Here is a 13,180-nt window from a genome sequence, read left to right as displayed (position 1 = left end):
CTGCCCTCAAAGAGCTGCCGAACCCCGCAGACCACACGGGAATTTCGGCTGCAACGTGGGAGACTCACGTGCAGATCTTCCCCAGGCCTGCCCCGCGGCCCACCGGCAGGAGATGCGAAGCTGCCGGAGTGACCTACGGAACCTTCCTTTGCTTTTGTCCTGGTCTCCCTTTCTTTTTGATATTTATTCACTGTTAATTGAATAAGCTGTCCGGCAATGCATCGAAATGGTTAGTGAGATCCTGGGCAATGTGCCAGACTTTACAATGTGTGTACCCTTTGACCTGGAAATTCTACTTCCGGGAACTTATTCTAAGAAGACAATCATGAAAGTCTGCAAAGATGAATCCAAAGGAAGGGTCCACTGCGGGCTTGTTTGTAAAAGTGCAAAACAGCCACGACCGTCTCAAAGACTGGGGAGTTACGGTGTGGTGCATCCAGACAGAACATCGCTCTGCAGCCATGAGCCAACGAAGCAGGGACTTCCTGACACAGGAAGATGCAGGCACACGCTGGGTCAAAGTACCAGGTTACGGAGCATCAGCAGAGAAGGCCCCTGTTTACACAAATCATGTTGATGAATGTACACGCAGGGATATGTGAAAAATGTCTAGCTTAATGTCAAAGTGATTATCTTTTAGAAGTAAAATTTGAAGTGATTTTAATTTCTTATATATATTTATGTTGACCAATTTCTAAAAGTATATTATTTTTATAATAAGAGGAATGCAAGACGGGATCTCTCATACCTTCTCCATTCACAGAAGCCCTATTTGGAACACTGCATTTCTTTGTAAAATTCATTCTGAAGAAAAAGTTCCACAGCTTTAAAATAAAAGCCTGAAAGCCATTCTTCTAGATTTGATCCCAGGCAACTGAAAATTTGTAACACCTAAACAACGCTTAGCATTTAACAGAGCTTGAAAACTTCAGTCTGAGGAAATGGTTGAGCAGTTTTAAAATGATTTAAACTGCAGCAACCTATTCATTTTCGGATGTCGGGTGCTCGGGGAATTGCTTTTCAAACGCTCTCTTCCCCAAGGCAAGCCCGTTCCAGCCCATGCCTTCATCAGATGCATCCAAGTTCACTGCCAGCCAGACCACCTCTGCTTTTCTACATGCACATGGCGCCTGGCTCCACCACCTGCCAGCTCTGCAGAGGTGGCGACCCCATTACACTCAGTACAGACCGGATGGAGCCCAACAACCGCCCCGGACCGGCTCAGAGGCATCAGCTACACATGTATTTCCAATAAAATAAGCTATTTATCCAGCCCACACGATCCATTTGCCCAGACCCGGAGGAGGAGAGCACGCACCACTGGGAGCACACCACGGAGGGCGGCGACAGAGCCCAGCGCTGGGACTGGCGCCCCTCACTTCTACGACATGCTAATAACACGCTGATGGCGTTTCACAGCTCACAAATATTTTTAACAAGCAGTCTTGCAGACTTTAGGTAAATATTTCTTCCTTACGAGCCAAAAAGAGAACACAGTCTGAACACACACACAGACCCTTTCCAAACCCATTCTTCGTAGAACACCGTGACTTAATTTTACCCTGATGAAATAAAACCAATCCCTTGTGTTTGTGTAACACACCTAGTCCCTGCCTCATGCTGCCTGGGCGAACTAGGGACCATACCCGATGTCCGTTTACACAACGGCGTGTGTATAAAACCTCTGCTCTCCTGTCTGCAATGACACTCGAGCTTCGTTATTACCTTTCTAAATAGCATTCGCTTAATGAAAAACAAAGCAGCAAAGGGGGAAGAAAGTCACAAAAAAGACATAAAACAAAAAACAAAAGTAAAACCGCAGATGTAAATCCAACTACATCAACAGTGACATCAAATGTGAAAGATTAAACAGTCTCATCGAAAGGCAGAGACTGGATAAAAAAATGTGAATGAACTGATGTCTACAGGAAACACACTTTAGATTCAGACTCAGGGTGAAAAAGAAATTCCAGGTAAACAGAAGCCGAAAGAGAGATGGAGCGGGCCACACTAACGTCAGACCGCTCATCTCTGATCCTGGGACTGACTGTCCTCCGCTGACCACCAGAGTTTGCTCTGGGAATAAAAACTCATTTAAATATAGTCCTAAAGTACACACTCAAAAAGGCTAAGCTCCCGCTATCGTTAACAAACAAACATTCCCAAATTTAAAAGTCCCTGTGGACTCGCTTTGCTGTTGACTGCTTACAGGGAATCGAGAGCTGGCTGAATCCAGTTTCAAGACCGGTCACAAATATCACATGTGCACTCACGCTGTCATTCCCCCGCTGCCCGCCAAGGCAGGCAGCTCAGGCTGCAGGACAGAGGGGAGCAGGGAGGAGCCCCCTGGGGGCTCTTGCCTGGATGAGCAGGTGGAAGCACTTCCAGAGGCAGGTGGCCTGGCTTCTCATCATGCCATCCCTCACTCAGAGAGGACAACAGCGGACAGACGACAAGCTGCATTTTCCCCAGCTGACTTCTCACTGCCTCTCCGTCACTGATGCCATTGGTACAACAGGAACCAATATACCTCATTAAAACACACGCAGGAGGGTTTCTCAGCCACGTTCCAGTGAGGGGATGAGTCTGAGCGAGTGTGTGTGTATGTGAGGCCAGAAAGGCCATTCCTTAAGTGCCCCCCGCCTTCCATAAAAGGCTGGTGTTAGAGCCATCTGTGCCACCATCCAGCCGGCCCGGGTCCCCCAGGAACAGAAACCGACAAATGCGTCTAACAGTGCACCGTGCTGAGGCCGCTGGCTGGTGGCCGCCAGACCGCGGTGCACTGGGGACCCGCTCCCGCAGGGGTTCAGGGGCGGGGCGGCGCTGCCCGCCTCACCTCGCACATCTGCAGCTGGAAGATCCGCCTCTCCTTCTCCATCTCCTCCGCGATTTCCGCCCCGCTGATCTCCGTGCGGATCATCCCGTGCAGCCTGGCGTGCTCCTTCTTCTCCTTCTCGATTTTGGTTCTGCAGGTGAAAAAAAGCAAGATCAAATCAGATGCCTCTCGGCATGTGGTCGAGACCGGGTGACCGGGCAGTGGTCTTGTCATCCAGCCTGCGAGACAAACGCTCACTGAGCCTTTTAGGAACATGACAGTCTGTCAATTTACTGGAAAGGAAAATGCATTTGGTCATAAAAATAAGTGGCCTCTTTTGTTGAGTATTTAAATTATTTACTCAACTAATTCTTCCCAAGCACCTACTTTGCTTGGGAAAGTAGATCTGCGTCAGAGGAGGGGGACCTGCCCGCCTCGGGCTCCCGCCGCAGCAGCATCCGCTCCAGGGCCACCATGCAATGCCAAGGGCACGCCCTGCCTCCCATCCTTTCTCCCGATCCCTCCCATCTCCCGCTCAGCACTCAGCAAAGTCGGGCCGAGGGCAGTGCTCGCCGACCTAGAAGAAAACAGACCCCCTTTCCGGTTTTAAGCGTCATTCCCCCTTCCACGTTCATCTCCCGCTTAAGCTAGAGCATGATGTCAAGTGTGCAGTCCAGGCTCTAAACTGACCAACTGGAGCATGTCCAAACAAGAGTGGCCAGGGAGAGAAGCAGCCATGAAATCACATCAGTTAAGAAGAGCTTGAAATAGTAACTTAACTTTTATTCTGGAGAAAAGGAGACTAAACAGAAACCACAGAAAGCGCTCGAAAATATAAAGGCTGCCGTGAAGAAAAGGGAGATGTTTTCTGCAGAGCATCACGGAAGACACTGGAAGACGTAAGGCGGCATTGCTTAGAAAGTGGTTCGACGTGACACATTTAGGTTCGAGTGCCCCCCACCATTGGGGAGGGAGTATTTAAGGGGTAACAAATGTCGTTTCTGCCTCTTGATTTTCATGTTGAAGCACAGTGCTGGGCACACAGTAGGTACTCAGCCCCTGAATGAGTAAGAATAGAAATAAACAGATGCCTGTTTGGTGGGGACGTTGTTTAAATTGACTCATACGCCAGGGGGGGCCCGTAGGTCCCTGGGACTATGCGACGCCACCCCAGGGCTCCCCCTGACACCGCCTCAAAGGGAGCAGGACAGTCCAGAGGTCATTCTTGTAAGAATCAGGATAGAACCACTGCCCAGGAATTTCAAAAATGCCTAAAACCTGTTTGTTACGTGTCACAAGGCCTCTTGGGATAAATCAATCTCACCTGTAAATGGGTGAAGAGTTACTTCATTTACCTAGAATTGCTTCGAGTTTCAAAAGGGGCTACTCCCCCAATCTCAAATTCTAGGATTTTGTGAGTAATTCTGCCCCCGCCCTACCTGTGTCTTGCTTTTACAGAATTTGATCTCGTTCCCCTTTCAGAAGCAGGAGGCACTCTCAGAACCCCGCTCAGAAGCCCCTTCCTGCCCTCGGCTCGGTAACACACGGGGACACTTCCTCTGGGGTGCCTGAGCGTGGCGGCGAGAGCAGCTAAGTGAAAGTCCACAGAGCCACCTCCTGGCTGTGGCCCGACTATCGGCAGCAAGCCACCGAGTCTGGGTTTACTATCTGTAAAGTGCGGATAGTGGTCCTTTCCCTCTTTATTAGACTGAGGTGGGATGCGGACGAAGGATGCTAAAGGACCAGGCATGGCAAGTTGGGAGCCTTCAAGGTATTCTAGTTAACACTCGGTCTGCGCTTCTACATAAATGTACGCCATTCGTGAAACCAGAATCTGGGGATCCAAGCAACTTAGGGTACAGAAATTAAAGATGTCTACGGATGGAACAGGTGTCAGAGGTTTGGTGCTCCTTGGTCTCAGCTTTGTGATCCTTCAGCACTGAACAGACACCCAAAGCTGGCAAAGAACAAAACTAAACAAAATAAAACGAATTAAATACTTGCAGTTACATCTTGAATGGCTTTCTTCTTAAGGTTTCCTACTTTACCAGCTGGCTTCATATTAAAGTTGCTATTTCCACTCAGAAAACAACGTTATTACCCAATGCACAGCAATTACAAAAGCAAACATGAGGCATTTAAAAATACTTTCTATTCCCCACGTATTTGAAATAGCTGAAACCATTTCACCCACAATCTCTCGCCCAGTTCTGGCCAGCTCAATCCCCTCCACCGCAGGAATGAAAACTGTGATCGTAAAGGTCACAACCGCCTGAAGCCAACCAGCAGCAGGAGCCTTGCCCTCAGTGGGAGCTGCTGCACATCCGAAATTCAACCGACCGGTTCTTCAAGTGTGTTGGCAGACGAAGCAAAAAATGCAGCTCAAGGGGAGGGCGTTCCAACAATCCCTCTTTTCTGTCCCTTCCCCAAACCGAGGGGACTGGCATCGCAGAGAAATGTGGACAAAAGCTAAGAGCAGATGGTTTTCGCGAATCCGCAGGAATTCTGAAAACTGCCGCTGTCACCCACGGTGATAAAATGAGGAAGATGTTTACAAGAAAAAGGAGGGAAACGCTTCTTGAGAGAAACTGGCCTTAACTTCCTTTCATTAACTTCCCTGACAATGACGTTCTGTAACCATTCGGACATAAGGAAAGGGACGAGGAAACACACGTTTAGAAGATAACATCGCCGAATTTAGACGCCGGGTATGAAAACATCTGGCATTGTAATGAACCACAGCAACACAGTTTTAGGTGAATTCTTTTCTGGATTAAGATTTACTTAGACAATACCTTTAAGTGATAAAAGCTCAATTTAGAATTGAAATCTCAAATTACTTATGTTTATTTTTTAAAAGGAAAACACTCACATTTTGGTTTCGTAGTCCTTCCAAGCTTTATCAAAAGGCTTTTTCAGATCCTATAAACAGAGAGGCATAAATTAAACCAGACTAACCATTAACTTCCAGGTAAGATAAACTGACTTATCCCTAGACCGGCCCCTGAAAGGATCATTAATTTCTGTAACAAATGACGTCTGTGATTCCATGAAAAAATAAAAAGCTTAGAGCACAAGTTTTCAATTAGAGTAATGATGGCATTTTCTTTCTTTCTTTAAAAAACAAAAACAAAAACGAAACTTTATTATAGAATATATACACCAAATGCAAATAGAAGAGAGAGAGAGAGAATCATACACGACAAGAATTAGCTCGTGGCCCGTCTCATTTCACCTAGGATTATTCTGAAATTAAACCCAGAAAGACATAACATTTAATCTGCAAGTATTTCAGTATCTCTTCTCTCAAAGGAAAGGACTCTGACTTGTTCTATTAATACACGGATCTCCCCAAACCCATGGAACCCTGATCTGGGTCCCAGCAGTGAGAATATGGGAGCCATTATCTTCTGACGTTTCCCCGTTCCACTTGTCCGCCTGGACCTCAGGGCTTCATACTCTGATGAAGCTTGGCTCAAAAGTACTGAGCCAAGACGGCTATGGGTCAGACCCCTCACTGTCCTAGCGGCTCTTCCTGGCGCACTGTGCGAGGGAGACACGAGAGGTCTCTGCACAAGTCCCTGAGGTCGGCCAAGCTGCACTTCTGGATGTGCCCAGACGCGACCCGGGAATCACGTGCGGATCCAAGCACAGAACTCGGCCTCCTAAGAGCGCGGGCACATCTGTCTGTGACAGTGCCATGCAAAAGTGACTTAGTGCTCAGCATCTGGCACCCAAATGCCCCCCGAGCCCTGACTGCTCCTCACTCACACGCTCGTGGAACACAGGGCTCAAGTGTTTACACGTGGCACCTCCGACACAATGAACAGCCTCTGGGGGACAGAAAAATGGAGCCGGCTCGAGCCTCCCTGGTGCCAGCTCTTCCCCGCAGGAAACCGCATCCCGGTGAGGGTGCTGCTCCCAGGGGTCGGCCAGTGACACATCGGCGGGAAAACCAGACCTCTCCACGCAGGCTTCCCTGCTCGACTGACGGGGCCCAAAGATGGTTTAGTTCTCCGAAGAGCTCGCCCCGCTCCCCTTACTGTGTCTGGAGCACCAGCAGGCTTAACGGTGGTGCCAAGATGGCAGATCAAGGGACAGCGTGGCAGCCAGAGGCCGTCCTGCCACCCCAGTAAGGATATGCGAACACAGCGGCTGCCCTGACGGCCGCGTGACTGTGATTCCGCAAACGCTGTCCCCCCACGAGCAGGACTTGTCATACCCCTTTCACTCCTTTGAGGTCGCCCTTCAGCAAACTGTCCAGAGGGAAGGAGATGATGTTGTTCATATTCTGAATCTAAAAAACAAAAACAGAGAATATTCTCATTCGATTTCCTTTTTAAGCTAAAGGTAGGACAGCAAGGATGTTGGAGACCATTAGGTGATAATTAACCTTCACTTCAAACCTGACTAGCACAGGTATGATGATGGCCTTATCCATTCTTACTTACATTCTTAGTAAAGATTTCATCTTACAAATGAATACATAACTAGTGACAAATCTACATGTTATTTTCCATAATAACAACCTTCATTGTTAAGCTATCAACTTTGTGAAGAGATAATCATTACAATAATTTTTTTTTCCCAAAAATAATCCGTGAGTGAACCACTTAAAGACACCGGGAGAGAAGGGGACACCGCTTTCTCCTCTCACTCATGGCTCCACTGACGACCTGGGGCTTGCTTCGCTCAGCTCTTGGCCTCCATGACCCCGTCTCCCTATCACAGTCCCCAACAGGGGGACCAAGAGGAAGAACAGAAGTAGGGGCTTCTGTCTCCTATGAATGTGTATGAGTGACTGCTGAACGAGAATGACAAAATGAGTGTGTGTGTGTATGAGAGTGTGTGTGTGTGTTTGTGTGAGTGTGTTTGTGTGAGTGTGTGTGTGTGTGGGTGAGTGTGTGAGTGTGTGGGTATGAGAGTGTGAGTGTGTGTGAGTGAGTGTGTGTGTGAATAAGTGTGTGTGAGTGAGTGTGTGAGTGTGTGTGTGAGTGTGTGTTTCTGGGAAAAGGAGAGGCAAGAGGTCTTGAGGACCCTGCTCTTCTCCTTGAAGCCAGAAGGCAAGAGGCTGGTGGCTTAACGAGCTGTCGCCATGGATTAAATCGGGGAGCATCGAACCTTCCCGACACCCACTCAGAGGACAGCCGGAGATAGCCAGGCCACCCCCACCGGCAAACGTGAGGAAACCGAAGGCCCAGAGAGCTCCAGGCGGGAGGAGCTTCCGGCGCAGACACCCGTGCTCAGACCCCGCAGGAGACCCTCCCCGAGGAAGCGAGTGGAGCCCTACTTCCTCCGCCCCCCGGCTCGGACCACTGCGTTAAGCCAGCGAGACTGCCCGCTGGCCCTGCGGGGGCCTCGTGGCACATGTGTCACTCTGGGTTACATACACCGAGGTCACAGGCCAATGAAACGAGAAACACGATAAGAACGTTGGAGTTTCACACATTCACTCTTACGACTGAGCAGAGGCGAATCTTATTTTTAGTATAATTACCTGGAATAGGAAGACCAAATATAGGCACGATTTTTAAGGCAATATGGGATGTGATTTCTGTACACCATCTGACATATTCAATTTCAAAATGGAGAAAGAAACTTACTTGAAAAATATTGGTAAGATGTGTAATAATGACTGCACTAACCACCATTCCTGTCAAATAAATGATCAATTTATGACTCTCATTTCAGAAATGCCTTTTGGGGGTAACTTTTGTCCTAGGCTTAAACAGCTCAACATTTGTCATGTACCTGGCATTTCTCCAAGGTGCTGTGTAATCAGCTATGACCTGCTAGGGTTAGCCTTAAGAGTTAAATTTTTGAATAGTGAAAAGCTGAGTTTAAGGTGAGGTCTGGTACATGACTGGAAGTGACGGTGACAAATAAAAGGCCGCGCTGGTGAATAATAATCTGATAGCAAGCACGCCTAGGTTTCCACTGCAAACCGTGGTACAGAGCCACACGAGTGAGGGGCGCAGCTCTGCCACAGTCCCCACATCTCGGTCCCTGCTGGAACACCCCTGGAAACTGTGTGCCCAAGCCAGCCCCGCCAACCCACACCCACCCTGCCTCCTCCCGCCCACACGAACCTCTTCTCCACCAGGTGGAGGCCTAGGCTTCACCCTTCCCCGGCTCAGCTCTGCCCCGCCCTATCGGACCAGCTGCCGTTCTCACCGACCCCGCACCTCGGATGGGCCTCGCTGCCCCTTTTCTGGACTGAGACAACAGCTTCCCTGCTCCCGGCCTCCGTCCGGGTCTCCGCCTGCCCCGCTCCCTCCTCCACAGCTCTGGCAGCTTTACCTGGCATCATGTCCCTGACAGAGGCTAAGCGCACTCCTGCATCTGAGTCTCTGAGTCCCTCCGCCGTCCCACCTCATTTGCTACTTTTTGTCTTCATGTCCGGCCGTGCAGAATTCTGGCGTTCTCTGCTCCCCCGAGCTTATGTTCAGGCTCAATTTGTTCCATCCGGATGAAATGTCCTCCCCGCTGTTCAAAACCTTCCCATGCATAGGATTTACTCAAATGTCATCTTCTCCACTAATACCCCAAATCTCCCAGTAGGAAGTGATCCCTGCCTCCCCGAATCCTCCAATATTTTCCTTTTAGAAAACGTCTTAAGGCCATAGACAGGTTCTATCCTGCATTCATCTTATCGACCGCACATCATAAACCCTAAAGGGGCGCTTCAAGTGTTCGTCATTTGTATATTCTCCATAGCACCTGGGGTAGGGCTTGGCCCAGAGCAGACGCTTGGTAAACACTGGGTGATTCAACCAATCAATATACTTAAACATTTTTCTGAGTATCTAATACAAAGAGTCTGTGTAGAGAGGCTTCAAATATATCAACACTGTTAAACCAAATACCATACAGTGAATGCATGTGTGAATTCATTAATTCATTTATCATGTATTTTTGAGCACTGATTTCGAAGACAGCAACAGACTGGCTAATATAAAGAAAACTGATGCTTGCCATCTCGGAGAAACAATAAATGTATACACACCGAGAATTAAACAAAAGGTCTGAGACCACACATGTAGCAGATTTTACTCTGTACAGACACCAATGCCTCCTTCTGGAAAGATGACTCTGGCTTTGCACTGACTGGTCGGGCAAGCTGACTTGGGCTTGGGAAGAAGTGACTGTCCCGGTTACTGGGCCTCAAGACACTGCCATTCGTCCGAATGATTGCACAGAACCATGGCTGGAGCCAGCAGCGCAGGCAGCCTGGGCCCTGAATGCCACCTGGACAGGAGCCACCGCCGTGCCTTCTCGGACTAGGCACGTGCAGGGAACAGGGCAGGAAACAGCATGACGGGGGCCAGAGCTGCCCACGTGGGAGGCCGAGCCGAAGGCAACAGAACAACTCAGTGCATGGCAGGCTGGTGGGAGCAAAGAACAAGGTGCTTGTGGATGAACTATCGTAGCTCCAGGGAGAGTTACAGGCGTCTTTTACGAGGAGTGAGTGAGGATAAGCGTGTGCGTGAACCAGTGAGAAAGACAAGGCTGTCCACAGCAGGGGAAAAGACTCTCAATCACGATTTGGCTCATACGTTATTCTGAGACTATTCGTTGTTTAATTCAAATAAGGACTAAGGTACTGATGACAGGTATTAGGGTAAGAAGAGTTAAACTAAGCTTTGGCATCTACAGTGAAATATTAAAATCGAGAGGAGAGAAAATCTATGAACATCCAAACACACTTGGCCGGCTTGTTTTCATTCTAAATCCTAGTGACAGGACCCCTAGCCTAGCGGTGAACATGACATTAAACAGCCATTACAACTGTGATGAATGGCACACAGCAGGCGCACGGGCCCTCAGGGAGTGACAGGAGATGAAGCTGCTGAGGTCCAGAGGGGTTAGGAGACAAAGAGGGATCAGACAGGGCCTCAGTCCTCGGGAGCTCACTGCTAAAGCCAGGGAGATAAAGCACATGCTTCGGGAAGTACATGGCCACGTGAAAACTCTGAGAGCCATAAATAAAACACCATGGAATTTCCAAAAAAAGAGAGAATCACTTTTGGGCTGGACTCCAGGGAAATCTCTGCTGATCGAGAGTTATACGAGAAAGACCTTTAAAAGGCAGAAGGAGTTTCGTCTTTTGAGGTGGGGTGGAGGGTGTTCCAGGCAACAGGAGCAGTGTAGACGTCCCCAGACATGGGGACGCACCGGCCGGCTGAGCAGAGAGAAGAAAATTCCGGGTGCTAGATCAGCTGAGGGGATCTGTCCTTCATTCCAGTCCATTTTTCTTTTTGGGGGCATTCGAATGATCTAAAATAGGAAACTATTACTCTCTACTCGGAAAATAATTAGCTAAATTATTACAAAAGAGACAGAAAGTAGATTCGAGGATACCTAGGGCTGGGAGAAGAGCAGGAATTAACTCTAAGAGGGCGTGAGGGACCCTACTGGGGGGAAAAATGTCTCCAAACTAATTTATGGCGATGGCTGCACCACCTGGTAAAGCTACTAAGACATTACTGACTTGTGCACTGGAAATGGGTGAATTTCACATGTAAAATATACTTTGGTAAAGCCAGTTTTGTTTCTGTTTTTGCTTTTTAAGAAACTGTTATAAATATAAGTAGAATCCCATCAACAGATTTAGTAATAAGGCTTCCTCACTCCTGGGCGGTAGCCTGTCTGCCCTCCGCGTCGGCATGCTCCACAGCACACAGCCTGCTGACTCAGCGTGGGCGGCCCAGGAAGTGACTGCTCCTGTCTGCCTGGGCCAACGACATGTGCACAGGAGCCCAGATGCTCTGCCTTGGCAGGAGTGCCCTGCGGCATCAAGGACTGCTCTGGATCCTTCTCTGACTGTGAGTGTCGGGGCAGCCCAGGCGGCCTCAGGCCTACCTCTGAACGAACCGTCCTCCGCCCGTCCTGGCCAAGAGATGCGGGAAGCGCAGCCAGCAGATTGCTGCACATCCCTTGTGCTCAGGCAGCTCAGCCTCGATTTACGAGTAATGAAGGTTTTACGATCTATGGGAAGAATTACTCCTGGGCAACCCAACCAGAATAGTTTCCTTAGCGTCAAGCAAGCATCGGGCCTTTTCTCATGCTGACTTTCTTTTAACAAGTACATTACATTAAGGGGCTTTTTAAAACAGCATACATGATCTAAATACAAATTATTAATCTTAATCGCTGCAGATAACTATGGATCTAATACTAAAAGCAAAGAGGCAATCTGTAAAGCAACAATCAACCCTCCCTTCTGCTTCTCTCTTCCTGGCTTTGCTTCTCCTGGGTTCACCTGGATGTGTCTGACAAGATGAGTCAGTAAGTCCTCAAGGCCTGTAATCTCACAAGGAGATAAATGATTCAGCTGGCGGGCACTGGGACTGACGGGCTATCGGAGGATCAGAAAGCCTTTTTAGGAGGAGACAGTTGAGTGGGCTACAAGGCGAGGCAGAGAACATGTGACAACCTCCACGGAGACCGGAAGCCCTAACACGAAGTCCTGGCAGCTTCAAAGAGCTGTTTTATCCATTCTCTCCGCAAGCTGCTTGTCTGAAGGGATGGCCGCCCAGGCAGAAAATTTGGGGGAGAAGCCAAAGGTACTAGGTAAAGTGTCCTGAATAAATCGTTGAATGGCACAGGGACATTTAATCTCTTTTCACCCTTACAACCACGCTGAGAAGTAGGTTAGCCCCATTTTACAGAAACGAAAACAAAGAGGGGGTTAAGCCACCCACTTTGCTCCCAAGTCGCACAAGTAAGAAGGAGCTGAGCTGAGCACACAGGGACCAGAGCTGTCCCCATCATTCCACCACCAGAGGGGACTGGGCTAAGAGTTCAGTCTCCCACCCAGATGAGGGCAGGAGGAGCTGTGGGTCCGATCCTGCTTCCCCCGAGGGGCCATCCACATCGGAACGTCCTGCTGTTTGTTCCCCGATACACAGAGTACTTCGTCACACGGTGACAAGGAAACTTTCCGCAGGAAACTCATCGAGGTCACACGGATTCTGGGTGTGAAGTGAGGGTGAAGTGAGGGTGCACGCGGGCCCCGGGGGCACCCGCTCCTGGTCCTGTTTCTCTGACAGCGCAGCCACTCTGACGTTTGTTTAATTAAAAAGGAGCTGGTGTTTAACACAAAGTGCAAGCACGAAACCAGCCAGCTGCCAAAACACAGCGGCGATTTTTCACACCAGGAGAAAGAGGGTGAAAGGCTGGCCCGACTTCTATCTTTGACGCTGCGTCTGGCTGTCACACGGCTTTGATCTTTCAGGTTCTAAGTGGAGAGAAAACTGACCCTCGGCCTGCCTCTTCCACTAGAGGACAGATGACGAAACCACACACTTCGGCCTCTTCGCAACCCTGCTGAAAACCAGTGCACGGCCGACTCTGGGAGGTGGG

The 13,180-nt window shown here is 49.1% G+C and overlaps 1 protein-coding gene across 1 annotated transcript in view; it reads right to left on the bottom strand.

Moving 5' to 3' along the window:
• Nucleotides 1-13,180, bottom strand: part of ASAP2 (ArfGAP with SH3 domain, ankyrin repeat and PH domain 2) — a 93,732-nt gene that overhangs the window by 57,249 nt on the left and 23,303 nt on the right. The window contains exons 4-6 of the mRNA XM_025045790.1: nucleotides 7,038-7,112; nucleotides 5,688-5,737; nucleotides 2,837-2,966 (exon numbers count right to left, since the gene is read on the bottom strand). Of these exons, the coding sequence (XP_024901558.1) occupies nucleotides 2,837-2,966; nucleotides 5,688-5,737; nucleotides 7,038-7,112 (255 nt within the window). The remainder of the gene's footprint in view (nucleotides 1-2,836; nucleotides 2,967-5,687; nucleotides 5,738-7,037; nucleotides 7,113-13,180) is intronic.

The sequence above is a fragment of the Pteropus alecto genome, unplaced genomic scaffold (assembly GCF_000325575.1).
Source record: "Pteropus alecto unplaced genomic scaffold, ASM32557v1 scaffold61, whole genome shotgun sequence".
Taxonomy (NCBI): Eukaryota; Metazoa; Chordata; class Mammalia; order Chiroptera; family Pteropodidae; genus Pteropus; species Pteropus alecto.
The sequence above is the reverse complement of the archived record's forward strand: the minus strand, read 5'-3'. Positions and strand labels throughout refer to the sequence as shown.